At 71.3% G+C, this 20,756-nt stretch overlaps 4 protein-coding genes across 8 annotated transcripts; 1 reads left to right on the top strand and 3 right to left on the bottom strand.

The window, feature by feature from the left end:
• The first annotated feature begins 445 nt into the window (after positions 1–445).
• IDH3G (isocitrate dehydrogenase (NAD(+)) 3 non-catalytic subunit gamma) lies at positions 446–4,775 on the top strand. Of its 3 annotated transcripts, XM_063322023.1 has the most exons (13): positions 450–680; positions 1,387–1,428; positions 1,912–1,923; positions 2,172–2,269; positions 2,356–2,468; positions 2,550–2,610; positions 2,842–2,974; positions 3,295–3,428; positions 3,532–3,634; positions 3,742–3,888; positions 4,130–4,224; positions 4,438–4,498; positions 4,603–4,775. In XM_063322023.1, exons 1-13 carry the CDS (start codon positions 618–620, stop codon positions 4,681–4,683), a joined length of 1,143 nt encoding a protein of 380 aa, XP_063178093.1. In that variant the 5' UTR covers positions 450–617; the 3' UTR covers positions 4,684–4,775. The 3 variants fall into 3 exon arrangements, with proteins under 3 accessions (XP_063178096.1, XP_063178093.1, XP_063178095.1); XM_063322025.1 differs by lacking the exon at positions 1,912–1,923; XM_063322026.1 differs by lacking the exons at positions 1,912–1,923; positions 3,742–3,888 and having other exon boundaries at positions 446–680.
• Positions 4,751–11,317, bottom strand: SRPK3 (SRSF protein kinase 3). Its single transcript, XM_063322020.1, has 16 exons — positions 11,215–11,317; positions 10,304–10,361; positions 9,681–9,799; positions 9,467–9,575; positions 9,281–9,368; positions 9,102–9,189; positions 8,879–8,985; positions 8,103–8,262; positions 7,971–7,996; positions 7,320–7,455; positions 6,701–6,937; positions 6,189–6,286; positions 5,861–5,968; positions 5,693–5,762; positions 5,399–5,491; positions 4,751–4,995 (listed from the first exon to the last, which is right to left on the bottom strand). The coding sequence occupies exons 1-16, from the start codon at positions 11,255–11,257 to the stop codon at positions 4,796–4,798; spliced, it is 1,740 nt and encodes a 579-aa protein (XP_063178090.1). The 5' UTR covers positions 11,258–11,317; the 3' UTR covers positions 4,751–4,795.
• A 953-nt stretch (positions 11,318–12,270) lies between these two features.
• On the bottom strand, positions 12,271–17,582 carry OTUD5 (OTU deubiquitinase 5). Of its 2 annotated transcripts, none has more exons than XM_063322021.1 (9): positions 16,773–17,582; positions 16,229–16,322; positions 16,028–16,092; positions 15,581–15,737; positions 14,929–15,077; positions 13,827–14,012; positions 13,488–13,689; positions 12,919–13,032; positions 12,271–12,445 (listed from the first exon to the last, which is right to left on the bottom strand). In XM_063322021.1, the coding sequence occupies exons 1-9, from the start codon at positions 17,346–17,348 to the stop codon at positions 12,327–12,329; spliced, it is 1,662 nt and encodes a 553-aa protein (XP_063178091.1). In that variant the 5' UTR covers positions 17,349–17,582; the 3' UTR covers positions 12,271–12,326. The 2 variants fall into 2 exon arrangements, with proteins under 2 accessions (XP_063178091.1, XP_063178092.1); XM_063322022.1 differs by having other exon boundaries at positions 12,279–12,445; positions 16,229–16,319; positions 16,773–17,576.
• Positions 17,583–18,354: 772 nt separating this feature from the next.
• EBP (EBP cholestenol delta-isomerase) lies at positions 18,355–20,496 on the bottom strand. Of its 2 annotated transcripts, XM_063322029.1 has the most exons (5): positions 20,079–20,192; positions 19,582–19,874; positions 19,133–19,169; positions 18,902–19,032; positions 18,355–18,813 (listed from the first exon to the last, which is right to left on the bottom strand). In XM_063322029.1, exons 2-5 carry the CDS (start codon positions 19,865–19,867, stop codon positions 18,605–18,607), a joined length of 663 nt encoding a protein of 220 aa, XP_063178099.1. In that variant the 5' UTR covers positions 19,868–19,874; positions 20,079–20,192; the 3' UTR covers positions 18,355–18,604. The 2 variants fall into 2 exon arrangements, with proteins under 2 accessions (XP_063178099.1, XP_063178098.1); XM_063322028.1 differs by lacking the exon at positions 19,133–19,169 and having other exon boundaries at positions 20,079–20,496.
• Positions 20,497–20,756: the final 260 nt, after the last annotated feature.

Below are 20,756 nucleotides of genomic sequence, written 5' to 3'. Positions count from 1 at the left end.
GGGCCCGCCTCGTGCCCGGCGGCCAATGAGAAGCGCTTTTCTCCCTTGGCGGGCGGCCGCCCCGTGCGCGACGTGGCCGAGCCGCCGCGGGGGGGTGGGCGGGGCCGAGCCCCGCGCCTGCGCGGTGCCGCCGCCGCCCGGACAAAATGGCGGCCGCGACTTATGTGGCGCGGGGAGGCGGCGCCGGGAAAAGCGCGGCCGCGCCCCGGCGCATGCGCAGGGTGCCGGCCCTCCGCGTTTCCATGGCAACAGCTGCGGTGCAGCGGACCGGGTTCTCCCCCGCCCGCCCCCACCTTGCTGGTTTGAATATAATTTTCGTCACAAAACAGGGATAAAGCGCGGCTCTGGGAGAGGGGCGGGTGGTGCCGGCCCGGGACAAAATGGCGGGCGGCCCCGCCTTCCCACAGGGACGAGCGCAGGACCGCCCCTTGCGCATGCGCCGCCTTCCCCCCGCCCCCGGCACAAAATGGCCGCCGCGACTTCTGTGGCGCCGCCGGCGGCGTGAGGAAAAGCGTGGGGCGGGGGCGTAAATCTCGCGAGATCTCGTCGGCCTCGTCCTTGGGGAGCGCCGAGATCTCGCGAGAGCTGCGCGGCGGCCATTCGCGGAGAGAACGGCCATGGCGGCGGCGCTGGCGGCGGCGAGGCGGCTCTGGGTACCGGCCGTGCTGGGGCAACGCCCGGTGAGTACCGGGGCCTCCGGGGGGGGCGGCGGGATGGTTCCCCATCCCTCTGGGCCCTTCGGGAACCGAGCGGCGGGCCCCGCCGTGGCGGCGGGCCGCTGCGCTCTGATTGGCCAGCTGTCGGGGGGGGGGCGGTGCACGGGTGGATTTACAGCGATCTGGTTGGAGGGGATGGTGCGGCGGGGCGGGCCTAATCCTTTGGTGGCTCAGGCTCCGGTTGGCTCCGGCCGTGGAGCCGCCCGGCACCGCGGTTGCTGATTGGCTGTGCGCTGAGCGAGTGGGCGGGACGGGGCGTTTCCTTCCTCGCTGATTGGCTGATATTTCTAGGGGAGGTTGGAGGTTGGACCGGGTCTCTGAGCCACTGGCCGCGGGGGGGGGGGGGGGGGGGGCACAGATTGAGGGGGGGGCTGTTGGTCGTTGCTCAATCCCAGAATCCTCGCGGTTGGCCGCAGCCGGGGGAGGGGGGGACGGACCCAGGCACCCGGGCAGTCACTGCCCTCTGGGTGACCCCTGGCATCCCCTAATTAGCAGCAGCTCTGTTAATGAGGCAGCCGGGGCTGCCTGGGGGGTCCTTTGGGGAGTTGGGGGGGGGGGGTGTGTGTGGTCCTCTGGGGGAGCCGCATCCCTTGGAGGGGGAGTCTTGGGGCGGGGGGGGGACACCGAGGGCCAGGGCTGTGATGTCTCCCCCCTCCCACCCTCTACATAGGCGTGGATTTCCCATGATGCCGAGCGCCGCCACCTCCCACCCGTGAGTGCCCCGTCTGGGGGGGGGTCTCCCCCCCCCCCCCCCAAATCCCCCAGAGCCCTCTAACACTCGGGATGGGGGGGCGGGGAGGGCATGGGACTATAGGGTGCCCCCTGTGCCGGGGTGGGGGTCCCCAAAACCCACCCTGTCCCCTCTCAGGGGGCGGGGGGAGGCTTGGTGGGCCCCCCCCTTGGCCTCTTTGTGAGGCTGGGGCACGGTGGGGGCTGCGAGCCCCCCGGCTTTGGGGTTGGGGGGTTACTTGGGGGGCTCCCAGTGGGGGCCTGCCTGGAGGGGGAGCATGTGCTGTTCTTGCTGTGTGAATTTGGGGGGGGGGGGGGGGGGTGTGGAATCCAGGCTGCCCTGGCGCTGCTCGTGGGCGGGGGGGGGGGGGGGGGCTGCTTTCCCTCTCCCCCCGCTCCCCGTTTGCCGGCATCGCGACTAACTGCCCCCGTTTCTCCCCCGCGCCGCGGCCGCCTGCCCCCGCAGCAGCCCAGCATCGTGAGTACGGCCAGACCTGGGGGGGGGGGGCGGGTGGGCAACCCGCAGGGAAGGGGGGGGGGGGGCGGACCCCGAAAGCATGGCAGGGGGGCACGCATGGGTCTGCATGGCGCATGTCCGGACGCCTGGGTTCCCCAGGAAGGGGAGGGGGGGGGGGGGGGGTGGGGGGTCGGGAGGGGGTAAAGGAGGACGGGGGTGGGGGGGTCGGACACCTGGGTCCTCAGCCTTCCCCCTCTGCGCCCCCACAGCCCCCCCCCGCCAAGTACGGGGGCCGCCACACCGTGACGCTGATCCCCGGTGACGGCATCGGCCCCGAACTGATGCTGCACGTCAAGGAGGTCTTCAGGTGGGTGCCCCCCCCGCCCCCCCCGAGGACCCAGGCGTCCGGAGCCGTCCCTGGAGCCAGGTGTCCGGGCCGTTCCCCTCCCCCAGGCACGCCTGCGTTCCCGTGGACTTCGAGGAGGTTCGTGTCAGCGCCGAGGCGCCCGAGGACGACGTGCACAACGCCATCATGGCCATCCGCCGCAACGGCGTCGCCCTCAAGGGTGAGCGCGGGGCTGGGGACACGCCCCCCCTCCCCCCACAGCTCGGGGACACCCTGACCCCTGTCTCTGTCCCCTCCCCAGGGAACATCGAGACCAACCACAACCTCCCACCCAGCCACAAGTCCCGTAACAACCTCATCAGGTGTGAGCCGGGGGGAACTGGGGGTGCTGGGGAGGGACTGGGAGCGCCGGGGGGTCATCTGGGAGCGCCGGAGGGAGACTGGGAGCGCTGGGGTGGAACTGGGAGCTATAGAGCCATTGGGGTGAGGGAATCGGGGGACGCTGGGGGAGGAACTGGGCGCTGGCGGGGTGTGGCCGAGGGGCGTGGCCGAGGGGCGGAGCCTGACCTCGTTGTGGTGCCGGGGCGGGGCAGGACCAGCCTGGACCTTTACGCCAACGTGATCCACTGCCAGAGCCTGCCCGGGGTGGAGACGCGGCACCGCGACATCGACATCCTCATCGTGCGGGAGAACACCGAGGGCGAGTACAGCAGCCTGGAGCACGAGGTGGGCCACGGGGCCGCGCCCACTGCCACGGGGCCACGCCCATCGCCCACCCCCACCCCACCCCACCCCGGCTGCTTAATGCACTGCCCTGGCCACGCCCCCTGCGGCCTGGCCACACCCCCAGAGTAACGGCCCCGCCCACGCACAAACCATCCTGCCTTGACCACGCCCAATATGTAGATGAATGACTTTGGCCACGCCCCCTCGGCTATGGCCACGCCCCCACTGGACAGAATTACCCCCTCTGGCCCCGCCCCACACGTGGCCCCGCCTCCTGACCCCCCCCTTCCTTCTCTTCCCCCCCCCCCCCCCTTCCCCAGAGCGTGGCGGGGGTGGTGGAGAGCCTGAAGATCATCACGGCCGGCCGCTCCCGCCGCATCGCCCACTACGCCTTCCGCCTGGCCCGCGCCGCCGCCCGCCGCTCCGTCACCGCCGTCCACAAGGCCAACATCATGTGCGTGGGGTGGGCGGGGCGGGGGGGGGGGGGGCTCGGGGGGCTCGAAGGGGGGGGTGGCTCAGGGGCCCGCTGACCCCCCCGCCCCACCTCGTCCCCGCAGGAAGCTGGGGGACGGGCTCTTCCTGCAGTGCTGCCAGGAGGTGGCGGCCGAGTACCCCGAGATCAGCTTCCGCAGCATGATCGTGGACAACACCACCATGCAGGTGGGACCCCCCCCGCACCCCGACCCCGGCCTCGCCAACGCCCCCCACCCCCCCCCACCCCCCCACCCCTTCGCAGTCGCACCGGTAACACCTTCCCCCCTCCCCAGCTGGTGTCGCGCCCGCAGCAGTTCGACGTGATGGTGATGCCCAACCTCTACGGCAACATCGTCAACAACGTCTGCGCCGGGCTGGTGGGGGGGCCCGGCCTTGTCCCCGGCGCCAACTACGGCCACGACTACGCCGTCTTTGAGACCGTGGGTCTAGGGGGGGCCGGGGGGGAAGGGGGGCGGGGGGGGGCTGGTCCCCCTTGCAGTCCCCCTGGAGCTGTCGAGGGGGGGGGTGGTGTCTGGGTGCTGCGAGGGTCCTGGCACGGGGGGAGCAGGGGGTACTGGAGGGGCTGGGAGGACTGGAGACGAGGTCCTGGGGACTAGGGGGGGGGTCCCCAGGGACGTGGGGGGTCCCAAAAATGACGCGCTGCTCCCCCCTCCCCGGCAGGCGACGCGTAACACGGGGAAGAGCATCGCCAACCGCAACATCGCCAACCCCACGGCCGCCCTGCTCGCCGCCTGCATGATGCTGGACCACCTCCGGTGGGTGGGGCCGGGGGGCGTGGCCAGCGGGAGGGGGGCGGGGCCACCACCAGGGGGTGGGGCTTCCCCTGAAGGGAAAGTCCCCATTGGAGGGCCAGAGGTAGGGGGTGGGGCCTCGCAGCTGGGGTGGTTTCAAGGGGGGGGGGGAGGTCATGCCCCCCCCAGGGCGTGGCTCGCTGAAGTGGGCGTGGCCCCCAATGGCCCCTCCCCCAGGCTGCACAGCTACGCCTCCACCATCCGCCAGGCCGTCCTCGCCTCATTGGACGATCCCCGGGTAAGTCCTGCCCCACTGCCCCGCCCTTTTTAAAGACGCTGAGGCCCCACCCAGGGGGCGGGGCCAGGACAAGCCCCACCCACCTGCCGGCTCCGCCCCCCCAGACACACACCCCCGACATCGGGGGACAAGGCACGACCTCGGGCGCCGTCCAGAGCATCATCTCGCACCTCCCCCGCTCCTAAAACACCCGGACGCGGGGGGCCCCCGGCTGGGGAGGGGACGGACACCCCCACCGACCCCCCAGCCCCAATAAACCCCCCCCCAAAGACCCCGCTTCCCGGCTGTTCCACACCTTTATTCACTCGTGCTGGTGGGGCGGAGCCAGGGGTGGCGCAGGCACTGGGCGGCGGTGGCGCGGCGGGCGGGCTCGAAGGCCAGCATGGGCCGCAGGAAGCGGGCGAAGGCGGCGGCCGCCCCCCGGGGCCACTCGTACTTCTCCTGCAGCACCGCCCGCAGCCCCCAGGGGCGCAGGTGGCGGATGTGACGCAGCTCCCCTGCGGGGGCGGGGTTCGGTGGGGCGCGACCCCCACGCGGGGACACACCCACCCTTCACCGGCCTATCGCACCCACCCTGGTCACACAGCCAAGCCCCCCCCAGCCACGCCCCTGTGGGTGTGGCCTCCTGCATAGCTCCGCCCCATCCCTTAGCCCCATTGATCCTGCCCCTTCTTAGCCCCACCCACTTCCATTCCTCCCCTTGGCCTCCGCCCCTTAGCCCCTCCCCTGCCCCCTTGACCCCTCCCCTAGCCCCGCCCACCCCAAATCCTCCCCTTGGCCCTGCCCATCCCAATGGCCCCACCCCCACCCCCTTGCCCCCTCCCTGAGCCCCGCCCACCCCTTGACGCCCCCCCCCCCCCCCCCCCCATCCAACCTGCCCCTCCCTCGGCCCCCCCTCACCGCGGCGGTTGAAGAACTCGCGGGAGTAGCGCCCCCCCAGCGCCACGTGACGCGGGATCTCCCCCAGCAGCTCGATCACGTGGGCGATGTGGTCTGTGGGGAGGGGAGGGGGGGGAGGGGGGCATGTCAGGCCCCGCCCCCTCCTCAGCCCTGCCCACTGCCTTCAGCCCCGCCCCTTCTCCCATCCACCACCCATCCAATGACGCAGCGTGCCCCACCCCCTTAGGCCACGCCCCCCGTGAGGCCACACCCCTCGAGGCCACACCCTGCCCCCCCCCGCCAGGCCCCGCCTACCCTCGTCCCGGCTGTAGTCCTCCCCCGAGTGGGGCTCGAACAGGTAATCGCCCGTGGCCAACTCGAAGGCCTGGGGGAGAGCGGGGTGAGGGGCCGTGGGGCTGGTTGTGGGGCCGGCCGTGGGGCTGGCCATGGGGCAGGCCGTGGGGCCGGCCGTGGGGCCCTCACCATGCAGGCAGTGCTCCAGATGTCGGCGGGGGGCCCGTAGCCGGCCCCCAGCAGCACCTCCAGCGCCCGGTACTGCCGCGTCTGGATGTCCTCGGTGAAGTGACGGTGCTGGGGGACGGGGGCGGGGGGACACAGGCAGAGCGTCACCCCCTGCTCGGGAGGAGGGGGGCACCCCCATACCGCCCCCAACCCCCCAACTCTGTCCCAAAGCTGCTGCAAGACACCCCAACCTGCCCCAAACCCAGCCCCAAATCAGACCAGGGTGCACCACCCCTGTGCCCCCCCCAGTCTCCCCAGTTGCCCCCAGTCTCCCCAGTTGCCCTCTCACCACCCAGCAGCCGTTGCCCAGGTCAGCGATCTTGACGCGCAGCTGTGGGGCGCAGCGAGGGTCCAGGGGGTTCTCCTGACCCACTGGCACCCCCCCACCTGCATGGCGGGAGTGGGGCATCAGTGGGGGCACCCTAATAGCCCCCCCAGAGCCCCCCACCCCCAGCAGAAGCCCCACCTGGCCGTCGAGACCCACCACTGTCCCAGAGGACCACCCTGGCACCCCCCAATTGCCCCTCAGTCCTCCCCCAGCCCCCACTGCCTTCCAACCCCTCCAGGACCCCCCAATATCCCCCCTCCACCCCCAACGGCCCCCCCAAACTGCCCCCAATATCCTCCCTCCACCCCCAACGGCCCCCCCATTCACCCCTCCACCCCCACTTGCTCCCCAATGCCCCTTCAGACCCCCAAATATCCCCCATGTCCCCCCACAATTCCTCCCCCTCAACCCCACTTGCCCCCCCCCCACAATCCCAGCGGCCCCCCCAATACCCCCCAGGACCCCCTGCTGACCGAGAGGGGTGGGGGGCCCCCCCGAGCCCCCCGAGATGAGGGAGCTGGAGGTGGGGGTGAGGAGGGAGTCGGAAGCAGAGCTGGGGCTGGGGGCGCGCCGGGAGGGGGCCCCCCCAGAGGCGGAGGAGCCCCCCGAGAGCCTGTCGCTGGAGCCGCCGGCCCGCAGGGTGTGCACCCCCGAGGAGGAGGCGCCGCTGGGGGGGCTGCCCCCTTCCTCAGAGTCCGGGGGGGGAGCCTCTGCGGAGACAGGAGACCCTGAGACCCCCAAATCCTGGGAAACCCCCTGAAAGGGAGGGAGGAGTCCCCACATCAGCACCCCAACTTCCTCCCGCCCCCCCCGCCAAAGCTCCCCAGTTGCCCCCCAATCCCCCGGACACCCCTACACCAGCCTCGGGGGGCCCAGAACCTGGTGGGACCCCCCCCCAGCCCTCATGGCCCCCCTCCAAAACGAGCCATAGGGACCCAAAACTACCCTAAGACCCCGAAAGAACACTAATCCACCTCCCAGAGACCCCCAAATCCTCCCCCGGGGTCCCCCATTATCCTGTGCCCTGTGAGACCCCCAAAGCTGCCCCAGGGCGTCCCGGGACTCCCCCCCCCCCCCCCTCCAAGCACTGACCAGTGTCATCGGGGGTCCCCGTGGACCCCCCCGTCTCCTGCAGGTGCTCCAGGTCCTGCAGGCGCTGGGCCAGGAGGCGGCTCTGCCGCCGCTGCCGCCGCCGTCGCCGCCGCCGCTGGGCGCGGGAGAGACGCTCCTGCCACCGGGGATCGGGGAGGGGGGGGGGCCGCTCGCACGAGGGGGGGGCGCCTCGCACGAGGGCTGGGCGTGCAAGGCACCATGCGAGGGGCACGAGGAGCCCTGCGGGGCCACACGCCCGCAGGAGGAGCCGTGCGAGGTCACGCAGGCGCGCGAGGGGGTGCAGCGAGTCACGACGCGCAGGCACAAAGCGGCGTGCGGCAGCGCGCAGGCTGGCGAGGAGACGTGCGACGTCACGCTGGTGCACGAGGCGGCGCGGGGAGTCGCACACACGTGCAAGGTGGTACGCGAAGTCACGCAGGGGCGTGCGAAGAGGCGTGCGATGTCACGCAGGCATGCAAGGCCGCGTGCGACGTCACGCGGGCGTGCGAGGTGGCCTGTGACATCACACAGGCGTGCGAGGAGACGTGTGACGTCACACAGGCACGTGCAAAAGCGGCATGTGACATCATGCAGACGTGCGAGGCAGCACGTGACATCACGCAGGTGCGTGCGACGTCACGAGACACTCACGGGGACGTCCTGGGGCGCAGAGCTCACTGTGGAGAGAGAAAGGGGGGGCTTAAGGGCTCAGACGCTCCCCCCCCCGGGGGTCCCCGCTGTCCGGGCCCTCCCCGCAGCACTGCACCGGGGCTGCCGGGGTACCTGCGCTGAGGGGGGGGCCGCCCCCCTGGGCCCAGCGCGCCGCCTCGGCCGCCAGCCGCCGCACGAAGGGCTCCCCGACCCGCAGCAGCACGTTCTCGGGCTTGATGTCGGTGTGGATGATCTTGCACTTGGTGTGCAGGTAGTCCAGCCCCTCCAGCACCTGCGCCCCAAAGGCAGCGGGGGGGGGGGGGTGTGTGTCAAATCAAGGGGGGGAGCACCCCAAGACTCGGGGTGGGACCCTTCCTCACACTGACCCCTGCAGGAGGACGTGGGGGGACACAGGAGGCCTGTGGGTGGGGGTTGGGAGGTTCTAGGGGGACACTGGAGTCCCCACGTGGGTCTGGGGGAGCCCAGAAGGATACTGGGGGCTTGGGGGGGGGATTTGGGAGTCTTTAAGGGGACATTTGGGGTCCCCATGGGGATCTGGGGGAGCCCACAGGGACACTGGGCAGCTGGGAAGATGTGGGGGGGGCTCTAGGGGGGACATCAGGGTCCCCATGTGGAAGTGGGGGAGCCCACAGCGATACTGGGGGGCTGGGGGGATTTGGGGGGGGGCATTTGGGGTCCCCACGTGGGTCTGGAACAGCCAACAAGGACACTGGGGGGCTCTAGAGAAAATACTTGGGGTTCCTATGGGGACGGTGGCAGGGGCATTTGGGGGGCTCCAGGCAGGACACTTGGGGTCCCAGAGGGATGTGGGGGGTCCCAGTGGGCAGCCTGGGGGTCTCTCCAGGGAGCTGGGGGGATTTGGGGGTGCGTGGGGGCCCCCCCCTCACCTGCCGCACGATGCTCTTGACGCAGGGCAGGGGCAGCCCCTGGTAGTTGGACTTGATGATCCAGCGCAGCAGCTGGTGGCCCAGCACCTCCAGCACCATGCAGACATCTCAGGGGGTGTCAAGGAGTGCCCGGACACCTGGGACCCCCCCATGGGGTGAGGGACGTGGGGACCCCCCACCCAGGACCCACCCCAGGGAGGAGAGGGGGCCCCCAGAAGGATACGGACGCCGTTGACCCCTGAGATCTTGAAGTCGTCAATGAGCTGCACGATGTTCTCCCGTTTGGGGTCGCTGGGGTCTGAGTCACGGACCTGGGGGGGCACGGGGGGAGGTTATGGGGGGGTGGAGGGGCTCAGGGCAGGTCTGGGTGTCCCCGGTTTGGGGGAGACCGGGCGCACTCACGCATTTCAGCAGCTTGATCTCGTCCAGGGCCGTCTCGGTGTACTGCGGTGCGCTCTTCACCACCTTCAGCGCCACAAACCGTTTCCGCCTGCGGAGGGGACCCAGGAGTCCGGGGGAGCCCCCCCCACCCCCCGCCAGACTTCCCCCCCACACACATGGGGGGCTCCCAGGGGTGCGGGCACTCACCGAATGTCCCAGCAGAGCCAGACGGTGGAGAAGTGCCCCCAGCCCAGCTTCCGCACCACGTGGTAGCGCCCATTGAAAAGGTCCCCAATACGCACTGGGTAATACCCGCCTGGCGGGGGGGGAGGGGGGCACGGAGAGGGGAGTGGGGGTCAGTCTGGTGCCCCAGTGCTCCCCCCCACCCCTCCCCTGGACCCAGGCGTCCGGGTGCCCCCACCTTTGCAGTAGTCCCGGGGGTCCTCCTGCTCCCCTTCGTCAGAGCCCAGCAGCCCCTCTGACAGCAGGGGCAGGGGAGGAGGGGTCTCCAGCGACACATTCTCGGGGGGGCTGGGGGTCCTGGGGGGGAGAGAGTCAGGCTGGGAACCTGGGTGTCCAGGGACCCTGCACCCCCCTATCCCAGGGGACCCAGGTATCTGACCCCCCCCCAATACCTGGTCCCCTCAGGGGTGTCCCCCATGGCAGGGAGGGCACAGGGTGGTCCCACAGGGGGAAGGGATGGGGGAGAATGGTCCCAGGAGAGGGCCAGGAGGTGCCAGAGGCCCCCTCCGGCCTGGAACGTGTGGGGGTGCGAGGTGTGCCGGGACATCACCCCTCCAAAATAGAAATGACCTCACAGCCCCGGTCACCGCAGGGTTAAAAATAGCCCCGGCAGGGGGAGGGGTGGCCCTGGAAATGTGCCCCCCCCCAGCAAGGAAAGGGGGCTCTGCTTGTCCCCCCTGCAGAACAGGGACACCTCAAAAGCTCCAATCCCTCCCCCCCCCGCCCCCAGCTGGTTCCCCCCAAACCCTAAGGGTCACAAGGGGCTCTCGGGGGGGTGGCAACCCTGCTGCCCCTCCTCACCGTGGGGGCGGGTTCCGTTTTTTGTCCTTTTTGCGCTTTTTCTTTCTCTTGCCTGGATCTGGGGAGGGGTGTCAAGGGGTTACGGGGGCCCCCTGCACCGCGGGCACCCCCCACGGGACCCTGCGTTCCCCCCCAGCCCCCCCTTCTCCCCCCCCCCCAGGGCCGGGAACCCCCTAGGGAACCCCTCAAACTATCCCCAGCCCCAGAACTGCCCGTTTCTTCACAGATTCCCTAGGAAACCCCCAAAACCACCTCCCCGAACCTCCCCTGGTGCCGGGATGCCCACTTTCCCCTCAGAAAACACCCCGAAACACCTCAAACCCCTTCTCTGCACCCCCACGTCCCTCCCCGGATGCCAGTCCCCCCAACTTGTCCCTCAGGAATCCCCTCAGGACGCCCCCCCCGACCCGGGGACCCCCACTTTCCCCTCACAAACCTGCCCCAGGACACCCCAAAACCCTTCTCGCCACAGGAACCACCGGATTCTCCTCAGAAACCCTTTCAAACCCCGTTCTCTGGACGTTCCCCATCGCTAGACCCCCACTTTTCCCCCACGATTCCCCTCAGGACCCACCACCGAGGGCCCTCAACGCCCCCCCGCCCCAGACCCGGCCCCCCCACTTTCCCCTCGAAACCCCCAGGACACCCCAAAACCCTTCTTGGTCGCAGGAACCACCTGCTTCTCCTCAGAAACCCCCTCAAACCCCGCTCTCGGGACCATCCCCGCCGCGACCCCCACTTTTCCCCACGATCCCCCTCAACGCCCTCCCGCCCCAAAACCGGGACCCCCACTTTCCCCTCAGAAACCCCCTTCCCCGGCCTCCCCCGTATGTCCCCGGGCAGAGACCACCCGTTTTTCCCCTCACAGCCGCCCCGCTCCGGGGCCGCCGCTTTCCCGCCTTTCCCCTCACCGCTCCTCGCGCCCGCCGCCGCCGCCCCCCCGCGCAGCTCCATGCCGCGCGCCCCCCGCTCTGCGCGTGCGCCGCCCCCTCCCCATGCACGGCCCTGAGCCCCACCCCCTTCCCCGGCCGACGCCCGGCGGCCAATGGGAAACACCGCCCGGGCTAAGGCCACGCCCACCCCTCCCCGCCCACCCGTCGCCATGGAGACGGAGCCGCGCCGGTCCTAGCGCCCGCACCTTACCGGGGAACTTCCAGCACCCCTCTGTCGCGATATAGCCCTGCCCCCCCCCCCAAAAGCTCTGCCCCGTCCAAACACCCCCAGGCACAACAGGCAGCGCCCCCAAAGCAGCTCAACCCCCTCCAAGGGGTTTTAAGCCCCCCAAAACGGCCCTAGAAGGAGGCAGCACCACCCCATCACGGTGCACAGCCCCCCGAGCCTGCCGGGGGGGGGGGTGTGGGGGAAGAGGGCGATGACACCCCCCCCCCCATGAAGAGACAGGGCCGGGGGGCTGCTGGGCATCAGTTTAATAACAGGGCAGAGGAAGATATGGGGGGGGGGGGGGGGGGGCTGCACCCCCAGCCCCACCCCGCACCCTCCCCCACCCTGGGGTGCTGGGGGGGGTTGGGTGGGGGGAGGTGCTCGGGGAGAAGGGTGGTGGGGGGAGGGGGTGGGGGCAGGGAGAGGGACCTCACCCCCTCCCCAAACAGCAAAATCGCACGAGGAAAGAAAGGGGAGACCCTACAAAAAAAATAGGAGCCCCCCCCCACCCCCCCTCCCTCCAACCCCCCCCCCCTCCAATTCCCCCCCGCCCCCCCCCCTTCATTCCAGCTGTAATTATAGGTGGGGGGGGGGTCTTCTCCCCCCCTCCCCCCCACTTCCCCAAAAATCGCCGCCATGTGTCCCGCGGTGTCCAGCGCTGCGTCCCCCTCCCCGGCCAAGAGAGGGGAGGTTGGGGGTGGGGGGGAGGATTCCCCGAAATAAAACGCCCTCCCCCCCCCCCCCCCCGCCAGGCCTGGGCTGCCATGCACCCTAGAGGTCCCTGGGCGGGGGGGTGGGGTGGGGGGGGGGTGTCGTGGCTGGGGGGGGGGGGGCCGGGGGGGCGCAGTCCGGGGGTTCAATATCAACTCTTGTCGGCGGCGGGGTCTCTGTGGCGGGAGGTTTTCATGGTCTCCAGGTACTCCTGCTGCGAGACAGCCAGCACCGACGCCAGGATCTCGTCGTCCTCCCAGTCGTTCAGGCCTGGGGGGCGGCGGGGGGGGGGCCAAAAATCACGTGTGTGAGGAGAGAGATTGGAGTTTAGGGGGGGGGGGGCGTGAGACCCCACATATCCCCGCCCAGCGTCGCCCCAGAAGGGACAGCAATGAGCCCCGACGTGGAGTGGCTGAAGCTCGGCTACCCCCCCCCAAGTGAAAGTTCCGAGATTCCCACCCCCACAAATAATAGACTGTTTTGCCCCCCACCCCCTGCCCCAAATTGCAGCAAAATGAGTTGCATCCCACCACCCCCCAATAAAGAATTTTTCCCCCAAATCCACAACGCCGCCAAGCGGAAACACCCCTAAATCTCAAGATTCCACCCCAAAACCATGACGTGACATCCCCAAACCCAGCATTCCCACCCCTGAAGCGAGAGATCCTCCCCGCAAAATGACAGCCCGAAAGTGACCACCGCCCCCCTACCCCCCCCCCCCCCCCCCGACCCCCCCCTCTCACCGAAGGCGGTGGGGGACATCTGCTGCATGATGGCGCGGCACTCCAGCGCGGGGTACAGGGACACCAGCGGGGGGGTGGCCCGGCCCCCACCCGCCCCTAGCTGGCTGCTGGTCCCTGAGAAGGGCGGGGGGGGGGGGGGAAAAAACAGGCACATTAGCACTGAGGCCCCCCCCGCAGCCCCCCATCCCAACCAGCACCCCCCCCCCGCCCCCCCACAAGCCATTCTGGGGCTCCCAGCACCCCAACACTCCCGGTCAGGAGCCCCGTAACACCCCCCCAGCACCCCTTAAGAATGAGTTTGGGGGTCCCTGATCCCCCCCCAGCACCCAGTTTGGAACTTCCAGCATCCCAGAACTCCCAGTTTGGGACCCTCAACTCCATTTAACACCCACCTGCCCCAGCCCCGGCCCCTGTAGCACCCAGTTTAGGTTCTGCATCACCCCATAACACCCAGTTTGAGCCCCCCCGGTACCCAACAGCACCCAGTTTGGGGTCCCCACTACCGATTTTGGAGTCCCTATCACCCCACAGCACCCAGTTTGGGTCCCCCGACCCCCAGGAGCACCCACCTGGGGCACAGGGGGAGGGGGGCTTGCCAGCCGGGGGCGCGCCGGGCGACGGGGGCTTGGGTCCGGGTGCCTCGGGGTGCAGGCCGGGGTGCTCGGGCGAGGGGGCGGCGCTGCGGGGCCGTGGCGAGCGCCCGCTCCACTCCTCCAGGCCACTGGCCGCCGCCGCCGTGGCCGAGCTGCACGTGGCGCTGGCTTTACGGGGCTGCGGGGACACGGGGAGGGGCGTCACCTCCCCTGGCACCGGCCACCAACGGCCCCGGGGAGCGGTGGGGTGGGGGGGGGACACGGACGGGACAGTGGGATGGGGACGCCCTGGAGGGGGTTGTCGGGGCGCCCCACCTGCCGGGCCTGCTTCTCCTGGTCGCGCAGCCACTGGAGGTAGGACTCGCGGGCCACCTGCTCCTCGATGGCCTCGTTGGTGGCCTCCCAGTCGGTCGCCCGCTTCTTGTCCTCCAGCATCTGCTGCTCGATCCAGGACTCCTCCGACGTCTTGATGGCGCTTTTCATCAGCGACTGCTCCGCCAGCTGCGGGGGGGGCGGGGACATGTTAAACCACGCCCCCCACACAGAGGCCACACCCCCTGAATGTCAATTGGCTGCTAAAAGGGGCGGGATCACACTGGGCCACGCCCCCTCGCTGCAAGCTGGGGGCGTGGCCTCGCTCGGCCACGCCCCCGCAGTAAGTGTGCTGATGTGAGGGGGCGGGGCCATGCTAGGCCACGCCCCCGCGGTCAAGATGGGGCGGGGGCATGATTAGCCACGCCCCCCAACCAGATAAGGCGGCTGGAGGCGGGGCTAAGAGTGACCCCACCCCCCTCCATGGCTCCACCCACACGGGGAGGGAGGGGGAGGCCCCCGGGGGGGCTCAGGACACACAGGGACACCCCCCCCACCCCCCCTCTGAGACCCCCTGGGCTGAAGGTGGGGACCTCTGCCCCACTGAGCCCCAGCCCCACGGCAGTGGGGGTCCCAGCCTCCCGCCCCAGCCCCACTGAGCCCCAGCCCCACGGCAGTGGGGGTCCCAGCCTCCCGCCCCAGCCCCACTGAGCCCCAGCCCCACGGCAATGGGGGTCCCAGCCTCCCGCCCCAGCCCCACTGAGCTCCAGCCCCACGGCAGTGGGGGTCCCAGCCTCCCGCCTCGGCCCCACTGAGCCCCAGCCCCACGGCAGTGGGGGTCCCAGGGCACCCCCCCGGCCCCACTGAGCCCCAGCCCCACGGCAGTGGGGGTCCCAGCCTCCCGCCCCAGCCCCACTGAGGCCCAGCCCCACGGCAGTGGGGGTCCCAGCCTCCTGCCCCGGCCCCACTGAGCCCCAGCCCCACGGCAGTGGGGGTCCCAGCCTCCTGCCCCGGCCCCACTGAGCCCCAGCCCCACAGCAATGGGGGTCCCAGGGCACCCCCCCAGCCCCACTGAGCCCCAGCCTCCCCCCCCAGCCCCACTGACCCCCGGTTTGAAGGAGGGCAGCCCCAGCCCCACGCCGATGGTGGCCTTGTTGGGGTTGACGACGGAGTTGTAGTGGATGTTGCGGTGGTAGCTGACCCGGATGGGCTCGTCCTCGTTGTGCTGGATCCCGTGGAAGGTGTTGATGGGCTCTGCAGGAACCCCGTCAGCACAGCGGCACCCCCCGGCCACCCCACAGGTATGCGGGGACACCCCCCCCCCCCCCCAACAGCACCCAGACACCCACAGGGACACCCCTTGCCACCTGAAAAGTCCGTGGAAAGCCCCCCAAAAGCACCCAGGGACTCCCCCGGCCACCTGCAGACTAACAGCACCCTGGGGGGGGGGGCCTACAGGAACCCCAAATCTCCCTACAACACCTCGGGGACCCCAGAGGCCCCCCCCATGGCACCTTGGGGACCCCAGAGACACCCCGAGCACCTCGGGGACATCCACACCCCCACCCCCAGGGGTCCCTCAGGGACCCCAGAGATCCCCAACGTGCCTCGGGGACCCCAGAGTGCCGCTTGGACCTCCCTGGCACCGCAGAGGCTCCCCCCAGCACCCTGAGGAGCCCCCCCAGTGCCTCCGGGACCCCCGTGGCACCCCGGGGACCCCCTCCCCACTCTCCCCAGGCCCCGCGGGGGACACACACCTGTGCCGTACTGGTAGACCTCGACGGGGCGGTTGTACATCTCGGCCATGGCCTGCATCTCGATGTGGTTCCCGTGGCACGTGCTCTTGCGCTTGCGGTTGATGTAAGTGGTAAAATCCTCCGTCACGTAGTTGGAGAAGTAGTCGGCGTTTTTCATCTGGGGACGAGGGGACATTGGGGACAGCAAGGGACACGGCAGGGCTGCCCCGGGGACACCGAGGACGCGGAGCGGGGGAGCCCCGGGGACACTGTGGGAGCCCCGTGGACATTGGGGACCTCGGGAAACACCGGAGAGCCCCCCCAGCGCTCTGACCGCTCTCCCAGTCCGAACCAGTCCCTCCCCAGTCTCCTTCCAAGCCCTCTCCGGCAGCTCTCAGGGCCTCGGGAACACCCTTGTCCCCTGCCATCACCCCCCCGTATACGTCAGGGCCCCCCCCGGCGCCTCACCAGATAGTCCATGCAGTGCTTGCGCACCACCTCGTGCATGTCCTGGTCGCCGTACACCTGGTCAGCTGGCGGCACCCGGGGAGGGGGACAGAAAGGGACAGCGAGAAGGGGGGTGTCAGCCCCTGCCTGCCGACACCTCGGGTACAGGAGGGGGAGGCCGGGGGTTGGGGGGGGGGGGGGGGGGGTGGTCGCGGGGCTCACCCACGGCCCGGAAGAGGCAGGCGCCGTCCTCCTTCATCCTCTTGATGATGAAGCCTTTCTTTTCCCGCAGCGCCTTCTCGAACCGGTGCTCCTGCTGGAGACACAGCCAGGCTCAGCGCCGGCACCCGCTGCGCCCCGGGGCCGGGGCTGGGGGGGGGACACGCACACGACACAACACGACACATGGTGTGGGGGGGGCAAGGGGACCCCAGGGACGCACGATCCCTGCGCTACGCGGGGGTGAGCACGGGGAAACCTCGCGTGACGCAGGGAAAGGCACGTCGGAGAGCACAGGGACGTGGCGGGGGGGGGACAACACGGGGACACCTAAACTCCCCTCCAACGCCACTCGGGTCCCCCCAGTCCCCACGACCCCCCCGGTCCCAGTGTCCCCCAGCCCTGCCACCCCCCCTACCCTGCTCCTAGTCCCCCCCGGTCCGGTACCTCCGGGTTCCCCCCAGGTTCCCGGGGCCTCCAGCCCCCCCCGGACCGGTGTCCCCGGGTCCCCCCGTGTCCCTCCAGCCCCCTCCCCCGGCCCCCGCACCTGCTCGGCCATGGCCGGGTCCATCTCCACCCGTCCAGCTTCGTACTCGTCCTCGCTGTTGTAGCCGCCTCCCGCCTCGTCGGGGCCGGGGCTGCCGCCAGGGCCCAAGCCCAGCGCCAACCCCATCCCACCGGGGCCGCCGCAACCGGGACCGCCGCCACCGGGGCCGCCGCTGGGCCCGGCCCCGCCCCGCCGCCGCCTCTTACTGTGTCCGGGACCGCCTCCGCCGCCGCCGCCGCCGGGGCCGCGGGGCTCGGGCAGCCCCAGCGCCGCCGCCTCCAGCCCCAACAGCGACCCGGGCCCGTCCGCCGCACCGGGGCCGCCGCCGCCGGGACCGCCGGGGCCGGTGGGGGGGGGCGAGCCGGCGGCCGGTAGCCCGGCCCAGCCCCGCAGCGGCGGCGGCGGCGAAGCCCTGGGCCGCGGCCCCCCGACGCCACCGGGGCCGACGGACTCGCCCACGCCGCCGGGGCCGCGCTCGGGACCGGCGTCGGCGCCGCGATCGGGGCCGGCGTCCGGTCCCGAATCGGCGTCACCGTCGGGCGCCGGCACCGGCTTCTTCTTCGGGAGGATCGTCATGGCGGGGAGCGCATGGGGGAGGGAGGGAACCGGGGGGGGACCGAGAGGCCCCGCCGGGCCGCGGCGGCCCCGGGAGGCGCCGCTGCTACCCGCGGGCCCCGCGGAGCCGGGGGGGCCTGGGCCAGGCCCCCCCGCGGGCGCGGCGGCGAGGCCGGAGCTGTCGGGCCGCGGAGCGGGGACGCGGCCGCCGCCGGGCCCGTGTCAACATCAACAGCGGCGCCCTCTGACCCCGCCGCCGCGCTTCCGCCTCGCCCGCCGCCCGCCCCCCTATTGGCCGGCGGCGCCCTCGCCGCGTCCCCATTGGCCAGAGGCCGGAGCGGAAATCCCGCCCCGCGCGGAGGCCGGGAGGGAGGGAGGGAGGGGTAGGGGGCGGGACCGGCGTCGCCCCGGCGACGGCGCGACTGCGCGCCGATTGGGCGGGGGGCGGTGCGCGTGCGGAAGAAAGCGCGCTGATTGGGGCGAGCGCGGGGAGGCGGGGCCGCACGGGGAGCGGGCTCTGATTGGGCGGCGAGGGGAGAGGCGGGGCTCAAGGAGGTCACGGGCGGTAATTGGCTAGTTGCGGAGGCGGGAGTTAACGAAGAAGAGGGCGCTGATTGGGGGACGCGGCCGGACCTCTGGGGGAGCGGACGCTGACTGGACGGTGGGGGAGAAGACGTTGATTGGCTGCCGCGGGGCTGCCGGCCTCCATCGGCCAGAGCCTAACCCCGCCCACCCCACCCTCCCATTGGCCACGGTAGGCGACCTAATTTCCCATTGGCCGAGGAGTGGGCAGAGGCAGAGCCGAGGTGGTTGGCCACGCCCCCTCGCGGTGACCCCGCCCCTGTGGCTGTCAATCTCCGGGAGGCCACGCCCCCTTCCCCAACCCCCCCCTTTTTCCCGGGGGACCCAGGTGTTCGGGGACACCCCCAGGGGACCCAGGCCTTTGGGGGGACACCCCCCTCTCCCAGGGGACCCAGATGTTTGGCTGTCCCCCCGCCCCCCTCAGCACAGACCCACAGCTCCATTTTTACCTCCTTTATTAATTAAAACCGATCGCGTGGCCCCCATCGTGAGGGGCGGGACCCGCTGCAACCCCCCCCAGAGGGGACCCAGGCATCCGGGCCGCTGTCCCTGAGCTCTTGGTGGCACCAGCGTCCTCCCGAGGGGATCCAGGCATCCGGGCCATGTCCCCATGGGACTCGGGGGACGAATTCACCCCTTGGGAAAGGGGGCTCCTGCCTGGGACCCAGGCGTCCGGGTGTCACGGAGGGGCCTTGTCAGTGGGCCTTGTGGCGGGGGCGGTCGATGGCGCGCTGGGCGGCGGTCAGGTGTCGGCAGGCGTCGGCCAGGAGGGCGACAGGCACCAGCACCCACACCCCGTTGAGCCCCACGAAGTAACCCCAGAAGTAGAGGGGCCGGGGGTCGCTGTGGCTCCAGCCCGCCCGCGCCTCGGTGGCGAAGTACAGCACGTCCCCATAGAGCTGCCCTGGGCGTGGGGAGAGAGACGGCGGTCATGGAGGGATTGGGGGGGGTCCTGGGAATGCAGCCGGGCCCCCCCCAGCGGCTGGACGTACCAAGGGAGACGAGGAGCTGCAGGACGTAGCGGGTTGGGTGGTGGCGGAGCAAGGCGAGGAAGGTGAGGAAGCTGAGCGGGCCCCAGGCCCAGGCTGTCACCGTCTCCATGGCAACCGTGAAGTCATCACTCCTGGAATGGGGGGGGGGGGGGGAGGGACGGGACAGCGGGATCAGCCCGGATGCCTGGGTCCCTCGGAACCCCCCGTCCCCACCAGCCTCCCCCGACTCACGTCATGTAGCGGCTGTCGGCTTTGGCATACTCCTTCCCTGCGGGCAGCGCGGGGTCGGCAGGGGGACCCAGGCATCTGGGGCAGGAAGGTTGCCCCACACACCCCCCCCAGGGGACTCCGGCCCACCCCATGGCCCTCCTCAGGCGTCCAGGGAACCTCCTAGTCCCCTCAGGGCGCGCTGATGCCCCAGCGGACCCCTCCCCAACAGGACCCAGGTGACCGGGACCCCCCAGGGATCCCAGACTCCCCCTCGGACCACCTTTATCCCACCCCCAGCTAACCCAGACACCCCTCAGGCCCCCATTATCCCCTCCCCGGGATCCCAGACATCCCCCAGGCCCCCATTATCCCACCCCAAGGAACCCAGACACCTCCCAGACCCCCGTTACCTCCCCCCGGGGGACCCAGGCACCCCCCCCACCCCCCCACCCCGGTCTCCCGCCGCTCACAGACGTCGGCCAGCAGCCCGGTGTCGGCGGGCAGCTCCCGGTGCCGGAGGCTGAAGTATCCCTCCAGTATCCCGTGGATGCCGGTGCACATCAGGAACCAGCCCAGCGCCAGGCGGTGGGCGGGGCTCCGCGAAGCCCCGCCCCCGCCCAGCGCCCACCCCAGCGCCACCAGCCCCGCCCCCGCCGCCGCCACCGCGCCTGCGCACTGCCAGCCGGGCCGCGCGCTGGCCACGTAACCCGGCAACGCCAGCGAGCGCGGCCAATAGGGGTGCGCCGTCGTCTCCATGGCAACGCTGAGGGGGAGGAAGGCGGAAGTGGGGTGAGTGAGAGAAACCGGCCCCCCCCCCCCCCCCCCACGCCGGTTCACTCCCCCCCGCCGGTTCACCCCCCCGCACCGCACCGGCCCAACACACCCCCCCCGCACCGGATCGCCCTCCCCCCGCACCGGGTGCTTCCGGACCCCCCTCACCCCCGGGCCGGGCCCCCGCCGCCCTCACCTGCAGCCGCGCCTCGCCGCTCTCCCGCGCCCCGCCGGCCCGCCGCCGCTCACCCTCGCCGCGCCCCCGCCCTCGCGGCCAATGGGATCGCGCCGCCGCCCGGACGGCCAATGGCGGCGCGACCCGCCCACCGCCTCCGCCCGCTGATTGGCCGCCCACGCCGCTGGGGAGATGTGGGGCCAGGGGGCGGGGCCTCGGTCGGGGGGGTGGAGCTTCACCGGGTGAGTCAATCGCCTTGGGGGCGTGGCCCCTTTGGGGGCGTGGCCTCACCCGGGAGTAGTGGGCGTGGCTTATCCCCATTGAGAGAAAGCTCCCCATGTGCTGTATAGGGGCCGTGGGGACCCCCCCGGCTCTATAGGGGCCATGGGGACCCCCCTCCTGGCTCTATAGGGGCCATGGGGACCTCCCCCGGCTCTACAGGGGCCCTGCAGCCCCCCCCAGCCACACACAGGCCCTACGGATCCCCCCAGGAGGTACCAGCAGCGCTCAGACACCCCCTCCCCGGGCTGTATAGGAGCTGTATGGACCCCCCCCCCCCCCCCCAAAAAAAACATATAGGGACCACGCGGCCTCCCCTGGTCTGCAGAGACAACCCCTGCAGGGGTATACAGAGGCCGCACAGACCCCTCCCAGGAGGACACACACCCACCCCCCCAGGGCTGGATGGCCCCCCCCCCG

Source organism: Chroicocephalus ridibundus, unplaced genomic scaffold (genome assembly GCF_963924245.1).
Source record: "Chroicocephalus ridibundus unplaced genomic scaffold, bChrRid1.1 SCAFFOLD_592, whole genome shotgun sequence".
Classification (NCBI taxonomy): domain Eukaryota; kingdom Metazoa; phylum Chordata; class Aves; order Charadriiformes; family Laridae; genus Chroicocephalus; species Chroicocephalus ridibundus.
This window is presented reverse-complemented; position numbering and strand designations above follow the sequence as displayed.